At 41.2% G+C, this 25594-nt stretch overlaps 1 protein-coding gene across 3 annotated transcripts in view; it reads left to right on the forward strand.

The window, feature by feature from the left end:
- Positions 1–11004: 11004 nt before the first annotated feature.
- BLOC1S5 (biogenesis of lysosomal organelles complex 1 subunit 5) overlaps positions 11005–25594 on the forward strand; it is a 53970-nt gene continuing 39380 nt past the window's right edge. For all 3 annotated transcript variants that reach the window (XM_005554083.4, XM_074038891.1, XM_005554084.5), the window contains exons 1-2: positions 11005–11150; positions 12803–12885. In XM_005554083.4, the coding sequence (XP_005554140.2) occupies positions 11039–11150; positions 12803–12885 (195 nt within the window). In that variant the 5' untranslated portion in view covers positions 11005–11038. The remainder of the gene's footprint in view (positions 11151–12802; positions 12886–25594) is intronic.

Genomic DNA, 25594 nt, shown 5'->3' on the forward strand with positions numbered 1-25594 from the left:
ACTTTGGTTGAAATGCCATCAAATAGCATTGCATGCTACAGAGAAATGTTTTTTGAAAGGAAGAGTCGATTAATGTGGTAAACTTTATTGTTGTCTTAAGAGATTGACACAGCCACCCCAACCTCCAGCAACCACCACCCTGATCAATGAGGAGCCATTTACATGGAGGCAAAACCCTCCACCAGCAAGAAGATTGACTTCCTAAAGGCCCAGGTGATCATTAATGCTGTTTTTAGCAACAAAATATTTTTTAGTTAAGGTGTATACATCGTGGTTTAGACATGATACTGTGGCACACTGAATACACTCCAGTATAGTATATACGTAACTTTTCTATGGACTAGGGAGCTGAAAAAGTTGTGCAACTCACTTTGTTGTCATACTCACTTTATTGTGGTGCTCTAGAAAGGAACCCACACTGTCTTTCACATCTTCCTGTATAACAGATCAAGACAGTTTTTACATGATGTATTTCACAATTCGTTGCCCTCAGGAGTATTTTTAGTTTTATGACATGATCTTTAAATTAAAAACTGTAAATTTGTATTCGTGTATGTTCGGAGACTACAGGGTTCACATTAATTGCGGGAGTTGTTATGTGTCTTACAGGAGCAGGCCCGGTCTGTGTACCTTTCGCGCTAACCACTGGGTCTGCTATAAGCACGCCACGTTATGGTTCACTGCTGCAAATTACACCTAGCCCCAACACTTCTGTCTTCTCCTCCCAGTCAGCAGGAGGATTGAAGCAGGACAGATAGAGGCAACAGGAAATAGGTCACCAAGCATTCTCATCCCAAGTATTTCACTCTTTTCCTTCATTTTAGGTCAGCACTGAGGAAAGGGCGGGAGGACAGAGAGGGAGACCACCTCTTTGTCAAGCGACCCCTCTTCCCACTTCTTCCTGTGTCTTAAATTCCTCTGAATCCCTCAGTCGGCTAGGCAATTCTTTATTGTGCAAAACATTGATGGAACAGGTATTACTTGGTACCACCAAGTCCCAGGACTTCTCGCAACTAACTTAGATCTTGGAGGATGAAGGGATGGTCGAAAGATGAAGACCTGGCTTCTGCAGCCAAGGGTTAGATCATCTTCTCAGCATCCAGATCAAAACAATTCATTTCCTTGTAGAATTTCTACTGTGCTTCTTGGGTCATTTCTGTCGGGCACTTGCCTGAAATGCCCTTGTCTTCTCACCTGATGACCTCTTCAGTATTCTACTTTGTCAATGTCCTCATGGAAGGCAAGTCTGTCCCGCCCTTAGCCCCTGATTCTGGCACTGGCATCATTGTACTGTTTTTGATTATCTGTTTCTTCTGCCAGGCTTGGTAATTTCTTGAGAGCAGAGACTATATTTTCCCTTGCTTATCCAGCCCTCAGAACAATCACTGGCACACCACAGTCGGTGCTCAATCTGTTAAAAGAATGTACTGTTCTTTTAAGTTCCTTTTGAGCTGACTGAGAAAAGTATAAGTGTAAATTACATGTATATGTTACCGGTACAGCTGTATATTGCAGAAAGCCCCAATAACATCAAGGTGGGTTGTTTTTCTCTCATGTAAAAGAAGTTAGGAAATAGTCCACCTTTGGTGTGAGCATCCAGCTCCAGTCTCTGCTGCTCCATGCTGAACGAGTGGTTTCCATTCTAAAGTTCAACGTATGGTCCAATATTAATGTCAGAGCTCCAGACATCAAATCTGATTAACACCCAAAGAAAGAGCAAGACGGGGACAGCAAAAGGCTTCTCTCCCAGCCTTCTCAATTCCCCTGGACGGCCTTTCCTGGAAGCCCTATTCAGCTGTATTGATTTACAATTTTGGCCACTCCAGCTGGGAGGAAGCCAGATGTGTAGTCGAAGGGCACCCAGAATAAAGCTCTGCTCTGTCAATGAGAAAAGAAGGAAAAGGGATACTACGTGGGCAACCAGCTACCTCTGTCACAGTGAGTAACGCTTAAATGGGAAAATGCCTTCTGAGTGCCAAATGATCAATTGTGTAAGATCTTTTGTTAATAAATTGCTGACATCACATGGATCATCAGTTTGCAAAGAATTGAGATATAATACAATTTCCACTGACCACATTGCACTGACAGTTTAATTTTCATGATTCAGAGCTAATTTTAGGATTCTGTAGTATGCAGAGTTATGAAGATCTGTTAATGCTTTTTAAAATATCTGTTAAAACTTTTAATAACGACAATAATAGCTAACATTTATTGAGCATTCAGTGAATATCAGGCACTATTCTAAGTGCTTTAAGTGAATTCACTCCTTTTTTGTCCCCTTTTGCCGATAAGGAAGCTGAGGCACACAGAGGTGGGGAACTAACCCAACATCATCCAACCAATAGTCAAGGGACTGAGATTCAGACACAAATGTCTGCTCAAACTTCACCGTAAACTGCTTTACAGGGGGTGCCATAAAATGCCGATTAACTTGTGGAATCAGTTTCTGCCGACCTAGAAAAAGCTGCCCTAAGTATTAGATAAAATAAACGGGTGCATAATTTTAAGAATAAATGAAATGGTTGCACCACTCTGGGAATATATGGAAAACCTCTAACTTGTACACTTTAAATGGTGAATGTTGTCATATGTGAATTACAGCATGAAAGAATTTGGGGGTGGGGAAGCAGTGGAGTCGAGCACACCAGCCTCACCATGTGTTAACTATGAGACCTCACTCGAGTTACTGCACATGGAATTTCTCATACGAAATGGGGGTAAAGATAACTGATCGCATTTAATTTGCAGTGAGAATGTATAAAAATTACCCAGCACTGTGCCTAATATGTAGAAAGTTATGAGTAAAGGACAAACTGCTATGGAAGATTGTAAAATCATAAAGCCAAATTATTAAGACTTTTCCCACCTGCCAATCATCCCTGAAGTACCAACCTGCTCAACATGTGAGCCTATCTGAGATAAAAATGGTGGCAGAGCATCTTGAGATTTTGATAAAACACGAACTGACATTACTTACCAGTCTAAAAAGTCTCTCACGCCTGTAATCCCAGCACTTTGGGAGGACGACGCAGGCAAATCGCGAGATCAGGTGTTCAAGACCAGCCTGGCCAACATGGTGAAACCCCATCTCTACTAAAAATACAAAAAATTAGCTGGGTGTAGTGGCAGGCACCTGTAATCCCAGCTACTTGGGAGGCTGAGGCAGGAGAATTACTTGAACGCAGGAGGCGGACGTTGCAGTGAGCCAAGATTGTGCCACTGCACTCCAGCCCTGGTGAAAGAGTGAGACTCCGTCTCAAAAAATAAAAGAATAAAAAAGTCTGATTCTTACATTTTTCAAGCTGTTGAAAAAAAAGGACCATGCTGTCTTTCTCATTTTGTTTCTAATAGACCAGTGAGCCAGGTGTGGTGGCTCACACCTGTAATCCCAGTGCTTTGGGAGGCTGAAGCAAGAGGATCACTTGAGCCCAGGATTTGAGATTACGGTGAGCTATGATTGTGCCACTGGATCCCAGCCTGGGCAACAGAGTGAGACCCTGTCTCTTAAAAACAAAGATTGATGAGACCTGTCTAAGATACAGTGCAGTTATCTTTGTGAATGATCTTCCTTCAGAAAAGTGAAAGCCCCTTTCCAAGGATTTTCTTTCTGTAATTCCGAGAAGCCTACAGCACTGACCAATGATAACCCAAATATTATTTAGGCCATACTGTGTAACAGACACTCTGCTAGGCCCTGCAGATAACACAGTCACATCCCTGCTCTCATAAAGTTTACAGTCCAATGGTCTGTGAATATATTCCTGAAACAGGGTGTATAGAGCACTCTTTGGGAGGCTGCCAGCCACTCAGCATTGTTTGAAAGTAAATAATTAGATATCATTTACTGAGTATTTAATATGTTCTGAGCTCTGTGTGGGAATTTTACAACAGTAATATGATCTCATGTTAATTTAGGAGCTAGAGAGGAGGCAGAGACTAACCCACATGCTAACCACCACCTTGGTTAGACCATGGCTGAAATGGGAACTGTATGATTTCGGGGTTGGAAGACCATCTGTTGCCAGGTTCACTGGATTTGATTCAACTGCCCTGATTAGATATATGTCCCTATTCCATGTGTAACTTTCAAGAACAGACCAAAAATTCCAAGTAGGGAAGAATCACTCTTCAGCCAAACATCCGTTAACTTTTTCATTAATTAGAATAAAAACGAGTTTTAAAACAAATAGAAATTCTAGAATGGGAACAATGTCAAACAACCACAGCCACGGTTATACCCAAGTATCCAAGAGATCTTGAAGTGTTTTGTGTAGTTTTGTGGTTGCGAGTCTCTTCCCAAGCGATGACTATCACAATATGGTAGAAAAGGTGACATAGCTCCAAGAATGACATAATCATCCATCCATGACCTGACTTCCCAGTTAAACACCCCATCTCCCACCCCCAGTTCAGCAATAAGATTATTCACTAAGGTTTTTAGCAGATATATAGGAATTCTCATGTTTACTCCCAGTTACACGTTGATCTTCCATTGACCCTACCCAATTATACCTGAACCCATGGTTAACCACAGTCAGTAATAAGCACATTAGATCTCCCACAGGGATGAAGAAGGCAGGAAAGGAGGAGTGGAATGAATGTGAACCATCACCCACTGCCAGTGCGTCATACCGTCAGTGCCCCCTTAACAATGTAATTCATGGCCAGACGCGGTGGTTCACACCAGTAATCCCAGCACTTTAGGAGGCCGAAGTGGGCGGATCACCTGAGGTCGGGAGTTCGCAACCAGCCTGATCAACATGAAGAAAGCTTGTCTCTACTAAACATACAAAATTAGCCGGATGTGGTGGTACATGTGTGTAATCCCAGCTATTCGGGAGGCTGAGGCAGGAGAATCGCTTGAACCAGGGAGGCAGAGGTTGCAGTGAGCGGAGATCAGATCGTGCCATTACACTCCTGCCTGGGCAACAAGAGCAAAACTCCGTCTCAAAAAAAAAAAAAGTCATTCATGAGAGACTCGCTGAAAGTCCGTCCAGAATAGCTTCAAGACATGTTGATAAAAATTTAAGCAGATATATTGTTAGGATGGAATAGAACTCCATTATAATCAGGTACATGCACATCACACCCAAAGATAAAATACACTATTTGACAAGTGGTCAAATTAGAATTATTGTGAACTATAGCTTTTTCATTTACATTTTTTTCTAACATTTGACTTAATTCCTTTTAAAAAAAAGTCAGATGTTACATGAACTTAAATATTAATCTAGCTTTGGCAGGGAGGTGGTAGTTTAATGGATTAGAGCATTTAGCTTTTTACCCCAGAGAGCAATATTTCTTCTTTCTCTCTATAATTAGATAATCTGCTACTACCCATTACCAGGGTAGTTTCAAATTCTCCATACACCTGAGCAGGCTGCTACATATCTGGCCATCTTAATTTTAGTCTTGATTTATTGAAGCTGAATTACATTCCTAACTCTTCCTGGAGCACTGGGCGAATTTTATTGCAAAAGCAATGGGGAGAAAGTTACCGTCATATATCTCTCTTGCTGGGCAGAGCTTTTAGATACACAAGGGGCTCCACATCCCACTGCTCTGTGGCTTGTATGCTGGATTTATAACACTGTGAAGCCCAGCTCTAGGGTTACATACAGGCATATCAGAGATGAGATGGAGAATTTGATTTTGCAATAATGATTACTTGTTGCTGGCGCCCACATTCCTGCAGGCTTTGCCTTTATTCCCAATACTGCTAGCCAATAAAACTAATTCCAACTGCTACCTAATCTAGCAAAACTCATCTTTCACTTAAGGAAGGGAGGCCAAAAGAAGGTAGGCAGGAAGGCAGGAGAATTTGAGATGCTGGCCATTTTTGCTGTTATCTCAAGGATTTCTGCTTCCATTATCATGATTCCTTTAGGAATGTTTTAATGTTTTAAACTTTTGTTTCTTTGGGGGTAATGAAAGCATTGCATCTTTTTCAGCCCAGTGAGTTAATTTGATGGCTCATTCGTACTGTCTCTTCCACTTCAAAGAGGCCAGGTCCCTAGGGCTAGCCAATAGTATTATGGCTCCTGCAGATTTGGCTTGCCATTCCTGCTGGGTGTCATCTGTCCTCGGAGTCTTGCAGTGGATAATTTTTGTTCTCCCCAATATCATCAGCTTGAGAAATTTGTGCCTGGCAGGCCTGTCTATCCAAGTTAAGCTTGAAATACAGTAGCCATATGACCAATTTGACAAGGCATACGTAGCTCTAAACAATAAGGCCGCAGGCTTGCTTTGAGCAAGATGAGAAACTTCCAGCCACCTGATTACAAATTCCAAAGCTGCTTTGGTGCAGTCTATGAACTAGTCTGTTCATGTAATGTAAGTTCTCCTTCTCCCCATCCCCATTTTTCCTGACCTTCTGCAACACACATACCTTGTCTTAAAAACCCTTAGAAGTTTTCAACTCTCAGACTGACCTCATGAGGTTTCCAGTTCCTGACCGCTTTCACCATTTGACTTGAGCACTGTCACTTCGATAAAAGAACTCTATCATTGACTCTCATTATCAGATGCTGAGGGAACAGGAAATAGACACTGCAATAAAGCACTGGTTCTCAGACCTTAGCATGCATGGGAATCACCTGGGGCTTCTCAAAGCACAGATTTCTGGGATCCAATTTGAGTTGCTGATTCAGGAGGATTCTAATACTGCTGCTGTGATGACCATACCATGCAAACCACTGCACTACACCTGTCCAAAGCTTAGGTGACAGGCATACACAGAGCTAGCTGCATGTACACAACAACTCATGCTTTTGTCTTTTTGCACAGCTGAGTCCAGTTTAATGAAGGTGTGCCCAGGGTAGTGGAGGGAATGCATTCTGTGTTCCAGTGGGTTGGCTCTGTCACCGGAGCAGTTACTTTCTAGTAGCTCTTGCAGTAAGCCCTGAACGTTCTCCGAATGGTGGAGCTACACCAGAAGCTTCTCTGGGGGAACTACTAGCAGCAGTTGGTACAGGAAGATTCAGTACTGGATTATAAAGTTGCTTCAGCCTAAAAGACCGCTAATGCTAATACAAAGCATGTTACCTCACAGTAAACTGGCTTTCATGCCCAGTGTGCCCTAAGCATTTCCAAAACTTTTTTTTTTTTTTTGAGACAGAGTCTTGCTCTGTTGCCCAGGCTGCGCTGCAGTGGTGCAATCTCAGCTCACTGCAACCTCTGCCTCCCAGGTTTGAGCGATTCTCCTGCCTCAGCCTCCCGAAGAGCTGGGATTACAGGTGTTTGCCACCACACACGGTGCTAATACTAAAGTTTTTTTGCATTTTTAGTAGAGAGGGGTTTCACCATGTTGGTCAGGCTGGTCTTGAACTCCTGACCTCAGGTGATCCACCCGCCGCAGCCTCCCAAACTGCTGGGATTACAGGTGTGAGCCACCGCACCCGGCCGCATTTCCAAAACTTTATGAGATTGCTACACAGTAATATTTAGTACCTCACCCAAAAAGACCACCTGCTCTTTTTTGTTGTTGTTGTTGTTGTTTTGAGACAGAGTTTTGCTCCTGTTGCCCAGGCTGGAGATTAATGGTGCAATCTCATCTCACCGCAACCTCCACCTCCTAGGTTCAAAAGATTCTCCTGCCTCAGCCTCCCGAGTAGTTGGGATTACAGGCATGTGCCACCATGCCCAGCTAATTTTGTATTTTTAGTAGAGACAGGGTTTCTCCATGTTGGTCAGACTGGTCTTGAACTCCCTACTTCAGGTGATCCGCCTGCCTCAGCCTCCCAAAGTGCTGGGATTACAGGCATGAGCCACCGCGAACAGCAAGACCACCTACTCTTTTCTCCTCCTTTGCCTTAATCAGTTTTTGCATTATTTTTTATTTTTTAACCCATTTCTAAATTAGGTTAGACAAATGAAGATAAGAAATAATGTCAATAGATGTTGCAGAGGAAATCTCGTGGAGTGGATTTGATAGAACACAAAATAAACTTAGGAGTCCCTCCATCTCCCACCCTGTGCCGATTATGGTTCCCCTGATGGGCTTATACTAAGGAATAAATTATAATTTTATTCATTGTATACATGTAATTACTCATTTATTTTTTAATTTTCACAAGATTCAATATGGGATTACAGCAAATAATTATCCCCAAAGTCAGAACTTTACTTCTACTAAATTGACAATATCTCCATGATTTAGATGTCTTGACTCTCAAAAAGTAGAGTAATTGGAAAAATCCCTTTATAATCGCATGGTTATATTTGTATATGATATCGATTCTCCAATCTTGTATAGAGGTTATGATGTGAGTACAGCTATTCTTAAAAATATAAAGGTACTTAATGTATGATTTCATTTCTATAATATTTTTGAGGTGAAAAAATTTTTAGAAATAGAGGACAGATGATAGGTTACCAGAAGTCAGGGTGGGGACAGGGAGACAGGTAACTGTGGTTATAAACAGGAACCTTAACGGGATCTTTACGGCACTGGAACTGGTCAGTATGTTGACTGTAATGATAGATGCATCAACCTACACATAATAAAATTGCATAAACTTAAACATATACACGCACAATGAAATCAAGGAAAATTGGTGAAATCTGAATCACATTGGTGGATTGTATCAATGTCAATATCCTGGTTGTAATATTAGCATTTGCAAAATGTTACCACTGGGGGAAACTAGGCAAAGTGTAAAAGGAAACTCTATTATTTCTTACAACTGCATGAGAATCTACAAATATTTCAACACAAATTTCATTAAAAAATCCAAGAAAAGTCTCGTCAATCCAGAGACAATAAGAGATAATACAAGACCTTCAGGGAGAGGATAAGAGTCCCAAAACTTGAGATTTCATGGTTTAAAGCCCAAGGACACACTCATAGCAGCTGAATGTGCCAGGTGAAATGGCACTGCCAGTGTTGCTTCTCAGTCTCCTAGCTGTCTGAGCTGCAGTGTAAAGATTTCTGTAAAAGCAGAGAGAGAACAGAGGCATATGCTGGACCTCACCATCGCAGAGAACAATACAACTCAATAGTGTATAATCAAATGGCTAGAACACATATTCACAGGCTACAAGCAACAGACTTGCAGAAAAGTAATTGTGTACTTATTCAGTGTTGGCGCCCCTGTAGGCTCCATGAGGAAGGGAAAAGGCTGCATCAGTCTTGTTCACCACTATATCTTAGTTCCTAGCACTGTGCTGGGCACATAGCAGCTGCTCAATAAAGTATTTGTTAAATGTTTTGAATGATAAAATGAAAAGCCCATGTGGCCTGTTAAAGTTAATATGGCTTCTCTCTTCCTTCTCTCCAAATCTCCCTTCCCCATTCTGTCTTCACCCACCACCTATACTTAAACACATACACAGAGTCAGTTGTTTCTGCCACATACAAGTCAGGCAGTCATTTAACCTCTCTGTGCCTCAGCCTCCTCATCTGTAAAATGAGGACAATAATAATAATGACTTCAAAGGCCAGCCATGAGGATTAAACGAATGCAAATTTGTAGACCACTTACAGTATTACCTGGCATGTAGCAAGTGCCATGTAAGTGTTTGTTAAACCGCAGTGCTATCCAAAGTTAGCACAGACTTCAGAGATCAAAGCATGTTCCTCCTCAAGACTCCCCTTCAGACACCTGCCACAAGCTCTGGGGTTCCCAGGCCACCTGCATTTCTGACCAGCTGTCTCTGTCATATGCCCAGGGCCCGAGCACTGTCTGCTAGGGTGCCTCAGTTCTCACCCATGCAGCTTCTCTCTACACATGATGTTTCATTGCTACTCACTTTACTCCCTCAGGTTTCACAGAATGACTCATAGAACTCAAGAAAGTGCTCTCCTTACTATTACAGTTTTATTATAAATGACACATATCAGGACCAGTCAAATGAAGAGATGCATAGGGCGAGATATGGGAGATTTCCCAAATAGAAGCTTACGTGTCCTCAGGAATGCTTCACCCTCCTGGCACTTTGATGAATGATTACCAACCAGTAAGCTCACCTGAGCTTCCATGTCCAGAGTACTCATTGGGGTTCCATCATGTAGGCATAGTTGATTAAATCATTGGCCACATGGCTGAACTCAGTCTCCAGCCCCCATCGGCTCCCCAGAGGTGGGCCTGTTTATGTGGCTCAAAGCCTAAGCCCTCATGGTTGGCCGGCCCTTCTGGCGTGGCCAACCTCCATTCTGAAATCATCTTGGGCCCTCCATGAGTCACCTCATTAGCATAAACTCAGGTGCATTCCCAGAGGCTCGGCATGAATAACAAAGACAATTCTATCACCTGGGAAATTCCAAGGATTGAGGGTACCTCCCAGGAACCAGAGTCAAAGTCCAGTCAAATTCTTTATTATACAGCATAAGTTTACTGACTTGAATAGGCAGAGGGAGCAAGAAAAGCATTCTAGGAAACAGTTTTCTGTCTAAAAAGAAAGGCAGGAATAGTCTGCCACACTCATGGCATAGTAGAGAAACAGCCCCCAACTGATTGACTTTGCTATACAGTAGTCCCTCCTTATCTGAGGTTTCACTTTCTGCGGTTTCATTACCTGCAGGACAGTACAATAAGATATTTTGAGAGAGAGAGACTACATTCACATAACTTTCATTAAATTGTTCTAATTGTTCATCTCTTACTGTGCCTAATTTATAAATTAAACTTTATCATATGTATATACAGGAAAAAACATAGTATATACATGGTTCAGTACTATATGAAGTTTCAGGAATCTACTGGGGGTCTTGGAATGTATTCTCAGCAGATATAGGTGGCAACTGCATTGGAATGCATCAGCCTTGAGCCAAATAACCAGGGCTCTGAGTTTAGCTCCAACGTTCAAGCACCTTCCTATTCCAGCAGCATCCGCCCTGATCCAGCATGGCGGCAAGAGCTTCTGCCAGTTAACACCCTGACTACACAGCAGACGCCTTTCCGGCACCGTCCGCTGAATAGATTAAATTTCTCCGGCGCCCTGTGATGACGCAAAAAAAACCCCGAGCGCGCCTTGAAAGAGGGCGGCCAGGTTTGCGCAAGCGCAGCGCGGCCGCGGGTGGGCGGAACTGGTCGGGATGAGTGGCGGAGGGACAGAGACCCCTGTGGGTTGTGAGGCCGCCCCGGGCGGTGGCAGCAAGAAGAGGGACTCCCTGGGGACTGCAGGCTCAGCGCACCTCATTATCAAGGGTACGGAGTGTCAGGGCTATAGTCCCTGGTGGTTCCTAGCACAGCCTCACCTCCCAGGCGGCGCCCTCTGACCCGGGCCGACCCCCGGCTCCCGGGCTGGCGCGCGTGCGTTTGTGCGGGTGGGGGCGTCGTGGTTGGTTCCCTTCTTTTTCCCCGCTCCAAATGCGTCCCACTGCAACCAACCAGCCCAACTCCTCGTGTTTCCCCGCTTTCCTCTGCCGCAGCCTGAACCATCAGGCCCGCCCCTGTCCATTCCGCAAGCTCAGGACCCCGGGGCGCAGAGCCTTTGGGCAGCCTCGTGACCGACGTATAGTGAAAAGGGCGTTGGACTTGGGAGGCGGGGGCAGTCGCTTAGGAGTTGAGTGACTTCGGGTCATTGGCTTTACCCACTCTCCTCCCCGATCTGTTCCTGGTCGTGCGAGGAGTAAGTGAGATACACTTGTGAAAGCGCCCTGTAGCACCGTAAAGAACCATTCACGTTCAGAAATGTCCGTGTGTCCTGTGTGCTTTGAGCTGGGAGAAGGTTACAACCTAGATTCTCACAGAACCTGCATTAGGTTAGACTCCTAAAGCTCACAACGCTGTTTCCTGCGGGAAAGTCTTTGACAGTTGAGTTGTAGTTCTTTATATGTACCAGATATATACGGTGCTTATATACAGTGCTTGTATTTGTATTTTTTCTGCTTGACCTGCTTAAGAAGATATGTCCTAATAAAATTCATTAAAATAGAGAATTGAAGTCTGCCCATCGTATGTCTGCAAAAATGAAAAATTTGGGGAACATTGCCAGTGAATGAACATGAATACCACATTTTCTTACTTTAATTTCTCAAGGAATTTTGAGATTTGCATTTTAAACTGCATAGCTGTAACTAAGAAGAATAATAAATTGAGTCACCAAAAGACTTAAATTCAGACCTTCTTAATGACTTTTTCAGACTTATGAAAAAGAGACTTACAGTGAACATTCACCATCCACCGTGATAAATAAATTACTAAAAGCCCCACTGTGTCTTGCTCTAATTGCACTCATTTCCCTCCCCCCTCTCAAGGTAGCCACCATTCAGAATTTGGTGTTTATTATTCTTGCGCATTTCTTTATAGTTTTGTGGCTTCTATCTCTATCCCAAAAGGAAATATTTTGAATATTTTTAAAGGTTTATGTAAGTGGCTTTAATCCTCCTGAAACTTGCTTTTTATTATTTTTATTATAAAATACGTATTATCTTTTTTAATATATTTATGTTGATAAGTGTAACTGATGTATTTATTTTTATTTGGTGATTCGTAGAATTCCATTATATGAGTATGGTTAAGGTGTTTCCCGTTTTTTCTTTTGATATTACACCTATGCTGTAATAAATATGTATAAATGGCCTTATTAATTTGTGCAAGAGTTTTCTAGGCTACATACCTAGGCATGAAAATGCTAGGTATACATGTCTTCAACTTTATTAGATACTGAAAGATTGTTCTCAAAAGCAGTTGCATCAGTGCACGCATCCACTGGCAGTGGATGAGATTTCCTCTTAGTCCGTAGTCTAAACTGGATTTTAACCTTCATCTCTTGGTGGGGAAGACAGAGAGTAAAACAAGCTAGAGATGATGCCATTTAGCATGGATTAGCCCTGAATTTCATTTTATCTTTACAGATCTTGGAGAAATTCATTCAAGGCTTTTGGATCACAGACCAGTTATTCAAGGTGAAACTCGTTATTTTGTAAAAGAATTTGAAGTGAGTATTTAAACTTATTTTATAAAAGTACTTCCCTAATTGTTAGTGTGTTATTATACAGAAGAGAAATTCCCCAGTTTTAAAATCTGATTTTAGTTCTTGTGTTCATAAAATATACGAAGTAAAAATGATGAAGAGGTAAAAATTGTTGTTTTTAATGGGATAAATTCCATACTAAACAGCAGGAGACATAAGTTCTGGTGCCTACTCTGGGGCATTTAATATCTGTCGATCTCAGGATTTTTAAATCTATAAAATGAGATACAGTGAAAAAAAAAGGGATTTTAGAGATTGATGGGTCTGAGTTTTCCAGACTCATTTTCTGTATTTTTTTTCCTCAATTGAGACATCACCAATCATTCAAGCAGTCAAATTAAAACTTGAGAATTATCCTTGGCTATTTCCTTTCTTATAGGTTCCACATTCAGTGACCACATCTTTTAGACATTACCTAGATGTTTACCTCATAAATGTCCATTCTTTCTGACAGGTTTGCCTGCTTTATCAACCAAGTCAAATTAGTTTTCACCCTGCTGCCAGGGGAATCTAACATTATTTCACTTTTTAAAACCTTTGATAATATTTCTGTCTTCAGGATAAAGTCCAAGCATTGTTCTGTGACCTGGCTCCTGCTTTTCTAGCTTAACCACCTGCCACTCTACCTTACATACTATGTTTCAGTGACAGTGATGCACGAACATGCCATCTTGTTTCATATTACTGTAGCTTTGTACATGTATAATTGGTTTATTGTGCTTTAAGTGGTAACTTCTCAAACTACCGTTGGGATGGTAAATGGTGTTACACAAACAATTTTGTAATTCTGTGTAAGTTTCAGTTTTTTTGAGACTGACCAATCAGGATGTGCAAACATGCCAAAAGGAGAGAACCTTTTAATAAACCCAGTTGGTACAGAGCACTCTACCTAGAGGGCCAGAGCTGTTGCATTAGATAACCATTTCTGGGTGCAAAAGATGCTGTGACTCAAAAACTGTGTAATACTTTACAGGATATGTGCATTTTAGAATATTGTCTGGTACCTAGGAATTAACTAGGTACATAACCAAGTTAATTATACACGTTAAGTAACATGTATGTTAACGTGTATAATTGGTTTAGTTAATATGTTAATTAATGTACATAATTGGTTCATTGTTCATTAAGCAGTAAGTTCCCACAATCTGATTATACCATATCGTCATCATTAAAAAAAATTAAGTCTTTTTTATCTTTTTGATATTTATTTATTTGTCATCATTATTTATTATTATTATGAATAAGAATAATGTGGGAGACACAGAAAATTATCCAGAGACTATTCCTTTACCGTGCTGCCTACAAATCTTGGCTGTTCTTAAAAATCCTAGATGATCTCTGACCTCTCCTTGTCTTTCCGACTTTATTGTATACAACTCTTCACTCCTTGTGTTTCAGCCACAATTCTTCCCTTCTTTTTCATTAACACATCACTATTGTTAAGCATCAGCAATTCCATCTTCCTAAGATGCTGCTACTTCTCATTTTTCGCAGGACTCATTATTTTTGGTTTAGATTGCAGGTTAAATATCACCTCCAGCCCTTTAGTCCAAGGCCATCATCAGTACACTCTATCATGTCACCCTAATTTACTTCTCTATATAGCACTGTATTCATTTTCTAAGTCTGTGTAATAAATTACTACAAATTTAACAGGTCAAAACAACTTATAGTAACAGCTGATTATATAAAGTCAAACAAAATGTGTCGAGCACTTATTTTATGTGAGGCATAATATCAGGAAGTAATGATTTACCAGTGAATAAGACAGACATAGTCCCACCCTTCGTTCTTACAGTGCTTTGAAGAATGGTCTTTATTTTTGAAGAATGATCTCTGAAGGGCTCAAGAACATTTTATCAGCTAAGTTTGAGTTGCTTTTTTTGAAAAGTGCTTGATCCAGTCTTTTCACACAGTGACCAACACAAGAGCAATTGGTCTTCCCTCCCTCATTGGTCTTCCTGAGGGTTTAGTGTAGCGTAGAACCTCAGGCTCAAATGCCTTTTCTGTCTGTTATGCTCTCCTCTCAGATTAGAGGGAAAAAGCTCAACGTGTTTCAGAGGCTTTAGGTTTGAATACACATCTGCATTATTTGTACTTCTTTTCTATCTTGGCCGAAACAATGATATCAGATAATGAGTAAATGTGGTCTTTGCCCAAAGCGGCATGGTTAGATAGAGAAGAGCGGCGAAGCAGAGCTGCTGGTACCTCCTGGAAGTTTCGTCTTTTCTGTGCCGTTTGAATATTGTTTACTTTAAGAAAAACTGGCTAGCACTTAAAGCTGAAGTTGTTTATATGTTTAAAAACCTTAAGGTATATGGCAACAATTAGCTTTTTCTTTATAAAATTTTATTTGTAAAAGAAGGGAGTAAGTGCCACATGGTGGCAGCATTACTTAAATTACTGAAGTACCGTTAGGCTATTTTAAGCTCTCTTTTTGTTTTCATTAGTATTTAAGGACAGTTGACTGTCTTTCTCCTAACTTTATAGAAACTCTTTTCCCCTTGATTCCAATGGACATTATGGACAGAGATTCATAAGGATCTCACCTTTCAGGTGAAATCCTTCCAGTGAGTATTCATGTCATAGTATCAGTGGGTAAAGGCATTGTCCTCTGTGCTACTGTCTTTCTAGCCTTGGAGGAACTGTTATGGCCTTTCTCATGTAGAAAAGAGCAGAGACTCATGGTAGTCAATAAGTATTTAGACATGCTTAGAGAGTATGTAATCCTGTATAAGTTCCTTGTTTAGTTTTTAGCAAACTTTATTCATGCAAGGCTTTATGGAATAGTTACTGAATACCTATGTATATTAGTACGGAATATGTTTAGTTGATAGTGACAGATATATGAAAAATAGTGGATTTAACAAGTGCTTAATTTTCTATCACAATATGCAGAGTTTAGAGTTAGCATAGGGCTGGAATGGTGGTCCTATGATGTCAGCTTTTTCTTCCAGTTTTACCTTCTATCCCCCTGGGATGTTGCCTTTGTCCTTATGCTTACAAGTTGGCTTTTTGTTTTGTTTTGTTTTAAGACAAGGTCACACTCTGTAACCCAGCCTGGAGTGCAGTGGCAGTATCATGGCCTACTGCAGCCTCAACCTCCTGGGTTCAAGCAGTCTTCTTACTTCAGCCTCCCAAGTAGCTGGGACCACAGTAACCTATCCTCTGAATGGAGCTGCATAGCTCACCTCTCTGTTCTCAGTTGTGTTTGTCTTTGAACTGAGAGACCATTTTCTTGTACATGTAAATTAGTCTGCCATAAGGAATGAAATAGTTTACCCTGCTCTCTCATGATTCTTCCAGATTACAACGCCATGGCCGGCCTTTTTTGTTTTGTTTTGTTTAATTTTCATAGAGACAGGGTCTCACTATGTTGCCCATGCTGGACTTGGACTCCTGGGCTCAATTGATCCTCCTACCCCAGTCTCCAAAAGTACTGGGATTATAAGCATGAGCCACCATGCTCAACCTACAAGGTGGCTTTTGGACCTCCACCCATTACATGTGCATTTCATGTAGCAAAAAGGAAGGCAGGTAGGAAATAGCTAGCAGTCTCTGTTATAGGCATGTTGCCACTCCAAATGAAATTTAGGTGTTGATAATGAGAGAGAAGAGAATGGAGGCAGAGATACCTGTCATACCAGACATGTAAAAAATAAATAGGAAACAATTCCTACCTCCATGAAGTTTACCATCTAGGAAGAAGAAAGGCATGTAAACAAAGAATTGTCGTGGTGTAATTATTATAATAAAATAAGCACAAAAGACTTGAGAGCTCAGAAGAGGAAACAAGTGGAGAAACAACTTCTAAGAGAGCTCAGGGAAATTTTCATAGAGCAGGTGCTGTTTGGACTGAAAGAAAAATAGGGGTTAGGAAAAGTAAAGGAAATGTTGGTTAAAATTAGAGGCAAAAAGAAAAGTATTTAACAGTGCAATAAGTACAGGAGTTGAGAGGGATTGTTTTAATTAATTCCAATGTGGGTTAAATTGATCAAGAGAAAATTCCTCCAAAGGCAGCACAAGAATTTCACTTGACCTCCTGATTTCTTGTTTTTAGTTAGATTACTAGAGACACTGTCAGGTTAAAACATCATTTTATCAGAGTGTCTGTTCCATATAACATGTGATAAGTATATGTATACACTGTATGGTTTAAAATCTTGTGACTGAAAGAAAAATTTAAATTATATCAGTCTCTCATTTTCTCTCTGATGCTGTCAGATTACATCAGAAACCAAGCTTTATGAGTGCTGAGCTTTGCTCTGAGAATTTTCATGCCAGAAACAATATACATATATAGATAAACAAATGTTAGTTTATATTCTTCCTTGTGTGATAAGTGTGAACAGTACCCCTCAGTTAAAAATATCAGCATAAAAACAAACGCATACCAGATGGTGAGTTTAAGGGAAGAGACTTTCTAATGTCTTTTTTGTGTAATAGTGTCATGAGTTTTTTTTTTTTTTTTTTTGAGATGGAGTTTCATTCATGTTGCCCGGGCTGGAGTACGATGGTGTGATTTCAACTCACTGTAACCTGTGCCTCCCGGATTCAAGCAATTCTCCTGCCTTAGCCTCCCAAGTAGCTGGAATTACAGGCATATGCCACCACATCCAGCTAATTTTGTATATTTTTTAGTAGAGAACAGGGTTTCACCATGTTGGCCAGGCTGGTCTTGAACTCTTGACCTCAGGTGATCCAACTGCCTTGGCCTCCCAAAGTACTGGGACTACAGGTGTGAGCCACCATGCCAGGCCTTTTTTTGTCTTTTAAATTAATTATTAATAGGCTGTTAGAGAGGTATGGCTACTAATTCACTTACTGTAAGTACCAGTTTGCCTGCTACAATAAATAACCCTTTATATAAGTGGTTCTCTTAGTAGGTCACGGACTCCTTTAAGAATTTTTTTCCCCAGAAAAATGTATAGAGAACATATGTCTTCAATTTGACTACAATTTCAGGAGCACCCTGGAACCCCAAAGCCCATTTATAGGCCCCGGAGTAATCTGTCCTGTGAATGGAACTGCATAGCTCCCCTCTCTGTTCTTGGTTTTGTTTGTCTTTGAATTGAGAGATCATTTTCTTGTACATGTAAATTAGTCTGCCATAAGCAATGAAGTCGTTTCCCCTACTCTCTTGATTTTTCCGTATTACAGTGCCATCTGGAGAAGGTGGCAGTGGTGGTGGCATAGTTTTATGTTTTTTTTTTTTCTCCTTGAATATATCTAAAAACAGAGCAATTAGCATAGCAAAACCAATCTACATCTGTAATAAAACCAGGCGACAGGGTACCCATGATATCAGTGGCCAAGTCACCAACAGCTAAAAGGCTTCTGTGGTATGAGAACTGCCAGAGGGAGTGGAAAGAATGCAGAGGGACTTGTGAGAGCGTTGAGTGCTAGACAACCTCAAAATTCCCACCAGATAGATTTGGGAAGCCTGATGGGTGTTTTAGTCTGTCATGTGATGCTAGAACAGAATACCTGAAACTGAGTAATTTATAATGAGGAGAAATGTATTTTCCTCACAGTTCTGGAGGCTGGGAAGTTATCAAAGGGGCTTCATCTGGTGAGTGCCTTCTGACTATGTCATCCTATGGTGGGAGGCAGAAGGTAAGAAAAGTTGAGAGAGAAAGAGAAGGGGTCTGAACTTTGTCTACTTATAAAGGAACCCATTCTTTTGATAATGACCTTAACCCATTCATGAGGGCACAGCCCTCATGAACTAATCACCCCTCATTAGGCCCAAACCCCACCTCCCAACACTGTGGCATTGGGTGTTATATTTCCAGCACATAGTTGTGGGGGATACGTTCAAACTGTAGCAGTGGGCCATTTGGAGAACAGCAGCAGAAACTGGGAGGGGACTTCACAGGCTCCAGCTTAGGAGTAGGTGCTAGCGGGCTGTTGGAAAGCCTGACGGTGCTGAAGCAGTCAGGGGCTTTGGAACTTCCAAACCAAAACACCGTTTCCCAATCATGTTTTACACTGTAGAAAAGCTGTAGGAAACTGAATACTTTGTGAAACAAAAAAAGGAGTTCTACAACTCTGAAGTTAAAAAGGCTGTTGTGACCACCCCTCCCTTCTAAAAATAGTGGAAAACTAATTTCACTTACAGTTGAGCAAGAGTCAAATCCCACACAATTTATTAGAGGCTAAAGAACAGAATAATATTCCTCAAGGAAATAAGAAAGATTTGACCACACAAAAAATAAAACTATAACCTAGTATTTTATTTTATATACTTTTTGAGACAGTCTTACTCGTCTCCCAGGCTGGAATGCAGTGGTGCGATCTCAGCTCACTACAATCTTCACCTTCCGGGTTCCAGTGATTCTCCTGCTTCAGTCTCCCGAGTAGCTGGGATTACAGGCACCCGCCACCACACCTGGCTAATTTTTGTATTTTTTAATAGAGACACGGTTTTACCATGTTGGCCAGGCTGGTCTCAAACTCGTGACCTCAGGTGATCCACCCGCCTCGGCTTCCCAAAGTGCTGGGATTACAAGCGTGAGCCACCCAGCCAAACCTAGTATTTTAAGATGAGCTCTGGGAGCATAAGAAAATTGTAGAAGCAAGGAAAGAACAATATACCTCATAAAAGGAAAAACTCAGAAATGGTCAGGTAAAATAATTAGCAAACATAAAAGGTAAGGTGAAAGAATTCAGGAAAAAGAAATTTAAAAACATGTCATAAATGAAAACTAAACTAAAAGGAACACGAGTGAATAAACAACTGAAGAGTCCTTAAGTGAAGTTGAAAATTGAAATGAAAAATTGAAATATGTGTGGTAATGAGCCACTAGAAAAGAAGACCAAAGCAATATAATAGAGCAAATATAAAATATAAATATAAAAACTAGGAGTCAAAAAAACTTTCTTGAAGTACAATACTACTAAAATTATATTGAAGGGCACACTACATTCAGGGAAAATTAACCCAGAACAGACAACACTAAGATAGTTAAGAATAAATCTATTAGACTTTATAGAAAAAAGTCCTTTGGGCATCCAGACAAAATGGCTAAGTCCTTTATAAGGGCAAGAAAACGCAGTTGTTAACAGATGTATCTGTCTCATGCCAGAAGACAACGGAATAACAGCCAGGGGTTTTATATCCAGCCAAACTGACCCCCAGGTACAGGAACCACACACTATTAGGTCACGCAAGGACTCTGGGATGATTGTTCCAATGAGCCTTTCCTAAGGAATCTGTTATACAACAGAATGAATTTCAGCTAACCAAAATGATTAGAGAGACTTCTACCTAACAACAGTGGGTAAGCGTTCAATATATATTTACTTTCAGAATTAAGACTAAACCATAGTTAAAGGCAGACAGTGTAATATCCAGTGGCTCTGTGTTCTGACAGTGAAGATGTAGTGTAACTATCAGAAAATAGAAGGAAATGGTGAGCGTCTATGAAAAGTAGGATTTCCTTACCGATTGCCTTGTAAATATTAACTGGAAGTAAAAGGATGCTGTTTCAAATTGGATCCCAAAAAGGAGGGAAAAACTGGGAAAAGAGAAGATTAACACCTAATATTAATATTGCTAATAAGTACGGAACCAATAAACAGTCACCAAAAAAGTGAAGGTGTTATATACAAAGTTATATAAAGTATAGGTTGGGTGTCCCTAACCAAAAATTCCAAAATCCAAAATGTTCCAATAAGCATTTTCTTTGAGCATCATGTTAGCATTCAAAAAGTTTTGAATTTTGGAGGATTTCAGATTTTGGATTTTCGAGTTAGGGATCTTTGATCTGTGTTAATATAAACATAACCATGAGAACAAGAACACCAACTTTTCTAAATAACAAAAAGATGCACCAAAAAGAGAAAACAAAGATCACATAGAGAAAGATATTATATGTATATTATGTATGTGTGTATGAATTTGACTCATGAAATAAGAAAAGTCTGTATCACGTTTCTGTTTAAGAAAGGTAATTTAAAAGTATGTACAATATTATTGGTATATTTCAGAAATATTGTGGGTTTGGTTACAAGCCTCTGCAATGAAGTGAATATTGTAATAAAGCAAGTTAAACAAATTACTTGGGTAACCAATTAATAGAAAAGTATGTTTATACTGTAGTCTTTTAAGTTTACAGTAGCATTATGTCTAAAAAACAATGTACATACCTTAATTTAAAAATACTTTCTTGTTAAGGCTGCTAATAATCTGAGCTTTCAGCAAGTCATAATCTTTTTGCTAATGGAGAATCTTGTTTCGACGTTAATGGCTGCTGACTGATCAGGGTGGTGGTTGCTGAAGGTTGGGGTGACTGTGGCAATTTCTTAAAAGAACAATCAAGTTCCCACATGAACTGACTCTTCCTTCTACAAAGATTTCTCTGTAGCATAAAATGCTGCTTGGTAGTGTTTTACCCACAGTCGAAGTTTTTTCCAAATTTCAGTCTTCTCAAACCCTGCTGCTGCTGTATTAACTAAGTCTATATAATATTCTAAAACTTTTGTTGTCATCTCAATAGTGTTCACAGCATTTTCAACATGTCTTTCTAAGTGTCATCATTTCTAGCTTTTGATTAAAGTGAGAGTTGTGTGACTCTTCTTTACTTGAACTTGTAGAGGCCATTGTAGGGTTATTAATTGGCCTGATGTCACCAGGAGTAGATTCCATCTCAAGAAACTGCATTCTTTGCTTATCCATAAGAAGCATCTCCTCATCTGTTCAAGTTTTATTATGAGATGCAGCAATTCAGTCACATCTTCAGGCTCCACTTCTTTTTTTTTTTTTTGAGATGGAGTCTCGCTGTGTTGCCCAGGCTGGAGTGCAGTGGCGCAATCTCGGCTTACTGCAAGCTCCGCCTCCTGGGCTCACACCATTGTCCTGCCTCAGCCTCCTGAGTAGCTGGGACTACAGGCGCCTGCCACCACGCCCGGCTAATTTTTTTGTAGTTTTTTAGTAGAGACGGGGTTTTACCGTGTTAGCCAGGGTGATCTCGATCTCCTGACCTCGTGATCTGCCAGCCTCAGCCTCCCAAAGGGCTGGGATTACAGGCGTGATCCACCGCGCCCGGCCTTCAGGCTCCACTTCTTATTCTGGTTGTTTTGCTTTTTCCACCCCATCTGTGACAGCTTCCTCAGCTGAAGCCTAGAACTCCTCAAAATCACCCATGATGGTTGGAATCAACTTCTTCCAAACTCCTGTTAATGTTGATACTTTGACCTCTTCCCATGAATCATTAATGTTCTTAATGGCATCTAGAATGGTGACTCCTTTCCAGAAGATCTTCAATTTACTTTGCCCAGATCCATCAGTGAAATCACTGTCTCTGGCAGCTATTAAGAAATTTATTTCTTAAGTAATAAGTCTTGAAAGGCAAGGTGATTTCTTAATCCACGGGCTGTAGAATGGATGTTGTATCAGCAGACATGAAAACAACACTCATCTTCTTGTGTATCTGCATCCGACCTCCAGGGTAACCAGGTGTATTGTCATTGAGCAGTACTATTTTGAGAGGAGTCTTTTTTTCTGAGCAGTAGGTTTCAATAGTGGGCTTCAGTAAACCATACTGTAAACAGATGTGCTGTCATCCAGGCTTTGTTCTTCCTTTTATAAAGCACAGGCAGAGTAGATTTAGCATAATTCTTTAGGACCCTAGGATTTTTGGAATGGTACATGAGCACTGGCTTCAACTTTAAGTCACCAGCTGCATTAACCCCTAACAAGAGAGTTAGCTTGTCCTTTGAAGCTCTGAAGCCAGGCATTGACTTCTCTCTAGCTATGAAAGTCCTAGATGGCGTTTTCTGCTAGTAGCAGGCTGTTTCATATACATTGAAAGTCTGTTGTTTAGTGCAGCCACCTTCACCAATGATCGTAGCTAGATCCTGCAGTCTACATTAGCACTTGCTGCTTCACATTGCACTTGTATGTTATGGAGATGGTGTCTTTCCTCAAATCTCATGAACCAACCTCTGCTGGCTTGGTTTCAAACCTTCCTTCTGCAGCTTCCTCATCTCTCTCAACCTTCATAGAATTGAACAGAGTTAGGGCCTTCCTCTGGATTAGGCTTTGGCTTAAGAGAATGTTGTGGCTGGTTTCGTCTTCTATCCAGACCACTCAAACTTTCTCCCTATTAGCAATAAGGCTGTTTCACTTTCTTTCTTGTGTGTTCACTGGAATAACCTTTTTTTTTTTTTTTTTGAGATGGAGTCTCACTCTGTCACCAGGCTGGAGTTCAGTGGTGCAGTCTCGGCTCACTGCAACCTCCACCTCCCGGGTTCAAGCGATTCCCTTGCCTCAGCCTCCTGAGTAGCTGGGACTACAGGAGTGCGCTACCACACTCAGGTGATTTTTGTATTTTTAGTAGAGATGGGTCTCACCATGTTGGCCAAGACGGTCTCGATCTCTTGACCTCGTAATCTGCCCATCTTGGCCTCCCAATGGAGTAATATTTTAAATTTCCTTCAATAGTCTTTCTTTTCCACTGGGCACAGTTGCTCATGCCTGTAATCCCAGCACTTTGGGAAGCCGAGGCAGGCGGATCACCTGAAGTCAGGAGTTCAAGACCAGCCTGGCCAACATGGCGAAACCCCGTCTCTACTAAAAATACAAAAAAATTAGCCAGGCATGGTGGTGCTTGCCTGTAGTCTCAGCTACTTGGGAGGCTGAGGTGGGAGAATCGCTTGAACCTTGGCGGCAGAGGTTGCAGTGAGCCGAGATCATGCCATTACACTCCAGCCTGGGTGACAGAGAGAGACTCTGTCTCTAAAAAAAAAAAATTGTTTCTTTTCCCTTCTCATCTTGGCTAAATATGTGGTGCGAAAGGCCTCGCGTTCATCCTGCCTTGGCTTTCAACATGCCTTCTTCACTAAGTGTAATCATTTCTAGCTTTGGATTAAAGTCAGAGATGTATGACTCTTTATTTATTTGAACACTTAGAGGCCATTGTGGAGTTATTAATTGGCCTAATTTCAATGTGTCATGGGGAATACGGAGGCCCAAGGAGAGGGAAAGAGATGGGGGAATGGCTGGTCAGTGGAGCAGTGAGAACAGACCCAACATTTATAGATTAAGTTCGTGGTCTTATATGATTGTGGTTTGTGGCACCCCAAAACTATGACAACAGTAACATCAAAGATCACTGATCACAGATCTCCCTAACAGGTGTAATAGTAATGAAAACTTGTGAATTTTATGAGAATTACCCAAATGTGACTCAGGGACACAAAGTGAGCTCGTGCTGATGGAAATATGGCACCAATAGGCTTGCTTGAAACAGGATTGTCACAAACCTTCAATTTTTAAAAAACATAGTATCTGCAAAGCGTAGTAAAGTGAGGTATGCTTGTGTACACTTAGAAGTATATACATTGGCCGGACACAGTGGCTCACACCTGTAATCCCAGCACTTTGGGAGGCTGAGGTGGATGGATTGCTTGAGCTCAGGGGTTTGAGACCGGCCCTGGGCAACATGATGAAACCCCGTCTCTACAGAAAATACAAGAATTGGCCAGGCATAGTCGCTTGTACCTGTTCTTTCAGCTACTTGGGTTCTGAGGCGGGAGGATCGTTTGAGCCCAGGAAACGGAGGTTGCAGTGAGCCAGGATCACACCACTTTACTCCAGCCTGGGCAACAGAGTGAAACCCTATCTCCAAAAAAAAAAAAAAAAAAAAAAAAAAAAAAAGGTATATACGTAATTATATACACATTGACACGTATGCATTTGTATATGCATGTATATACTTAAAACAGTGGTTGAATAAGTTAATAATTACCTAAAGGGAAAGCTGTGGAGGAGATAGGGTGCAAAGGATAGGAGGATAGTAGAAGCTAGACTTCTTTGAATGTATTTTGTTTTACAGATGTAGTTTTGGAGCCATATAAATATTTTACATAATTTAAGGTAAACTTTAAATTTAAAGAGCAATTCCTAAAAAGTCAAGTAAAATTTAAAGAAACAAGTCTGTGTTTTTGGATGGCGACATTGCTACTTAGAGAGAAATTGTTCCACATTCTTTCTTTCCTTTCTTTCTTGCTTTTTTTCAAGACGAAGCCTTGCTCGTCCCTCAGGCTGGAGTTCAGTGTCGCGATCTCAGCTCACTGCAACCTCCGCCTCCCGAGTTCAAGAGATTCTCCTGCCTCAGCCTCCCAGTTAGCTGGGATTACAGGCGCCTGCCATGCCCGGCTAATTTTTGTATTTTCAGTAGAGATGGGGTTTCACCATGTTGGCCAGGCTGGTCTCGAACTCCTGACCTCAGGTGATCCGCCCACCTCGGCCTCCCAAAGTGCTGGAATTACAGGCATGAGCCACTGCGCCCGGCCTCTTTCCTTTCTTTCTTAATTTCCTTTCTTTTATTTCTTTTGAGGTGGAGTCTCGTTCGCCCAGGCTGGAGTGAAGTGGTGTGGTCTCGGCTCACTGCAACTTCTGCCACCCTGGGTTCAAGCGATTCTCCTGTCTTAGCCTCCCGAGTAGCTGGTATTACAGGTGCGCACCACCATGCCCAGCTAATTTTTGTATTTTTAGCAGAGATGGGGTTTCACCATATTAGCCAGGCTGGTCTTGAACTCCTGACCTCAGGTGATCTGCCCACCTCGGCCTCCCAAAGTGCTGGGATTGCAGGCGTGAGCCACTGTGCCCAGCCAACTCTTCCATGTAATTTCAAGGCACAATGATTTGACTTTACATCCTAGTGAA

Source organism: Macaca fascicularis, chromosome 4 (genome assembly GCF_037993035.2).
Source record: "Macaca fascicularis isolate 582-1 chromosome 4, T2T-MFA8v1.1".
Taxonomy (NCBI): Eukaryota; Metazoa; Chordata; class Mammalia; order Primates; family Cercopithecidae; genus Macaca; species Macaca fascicularis.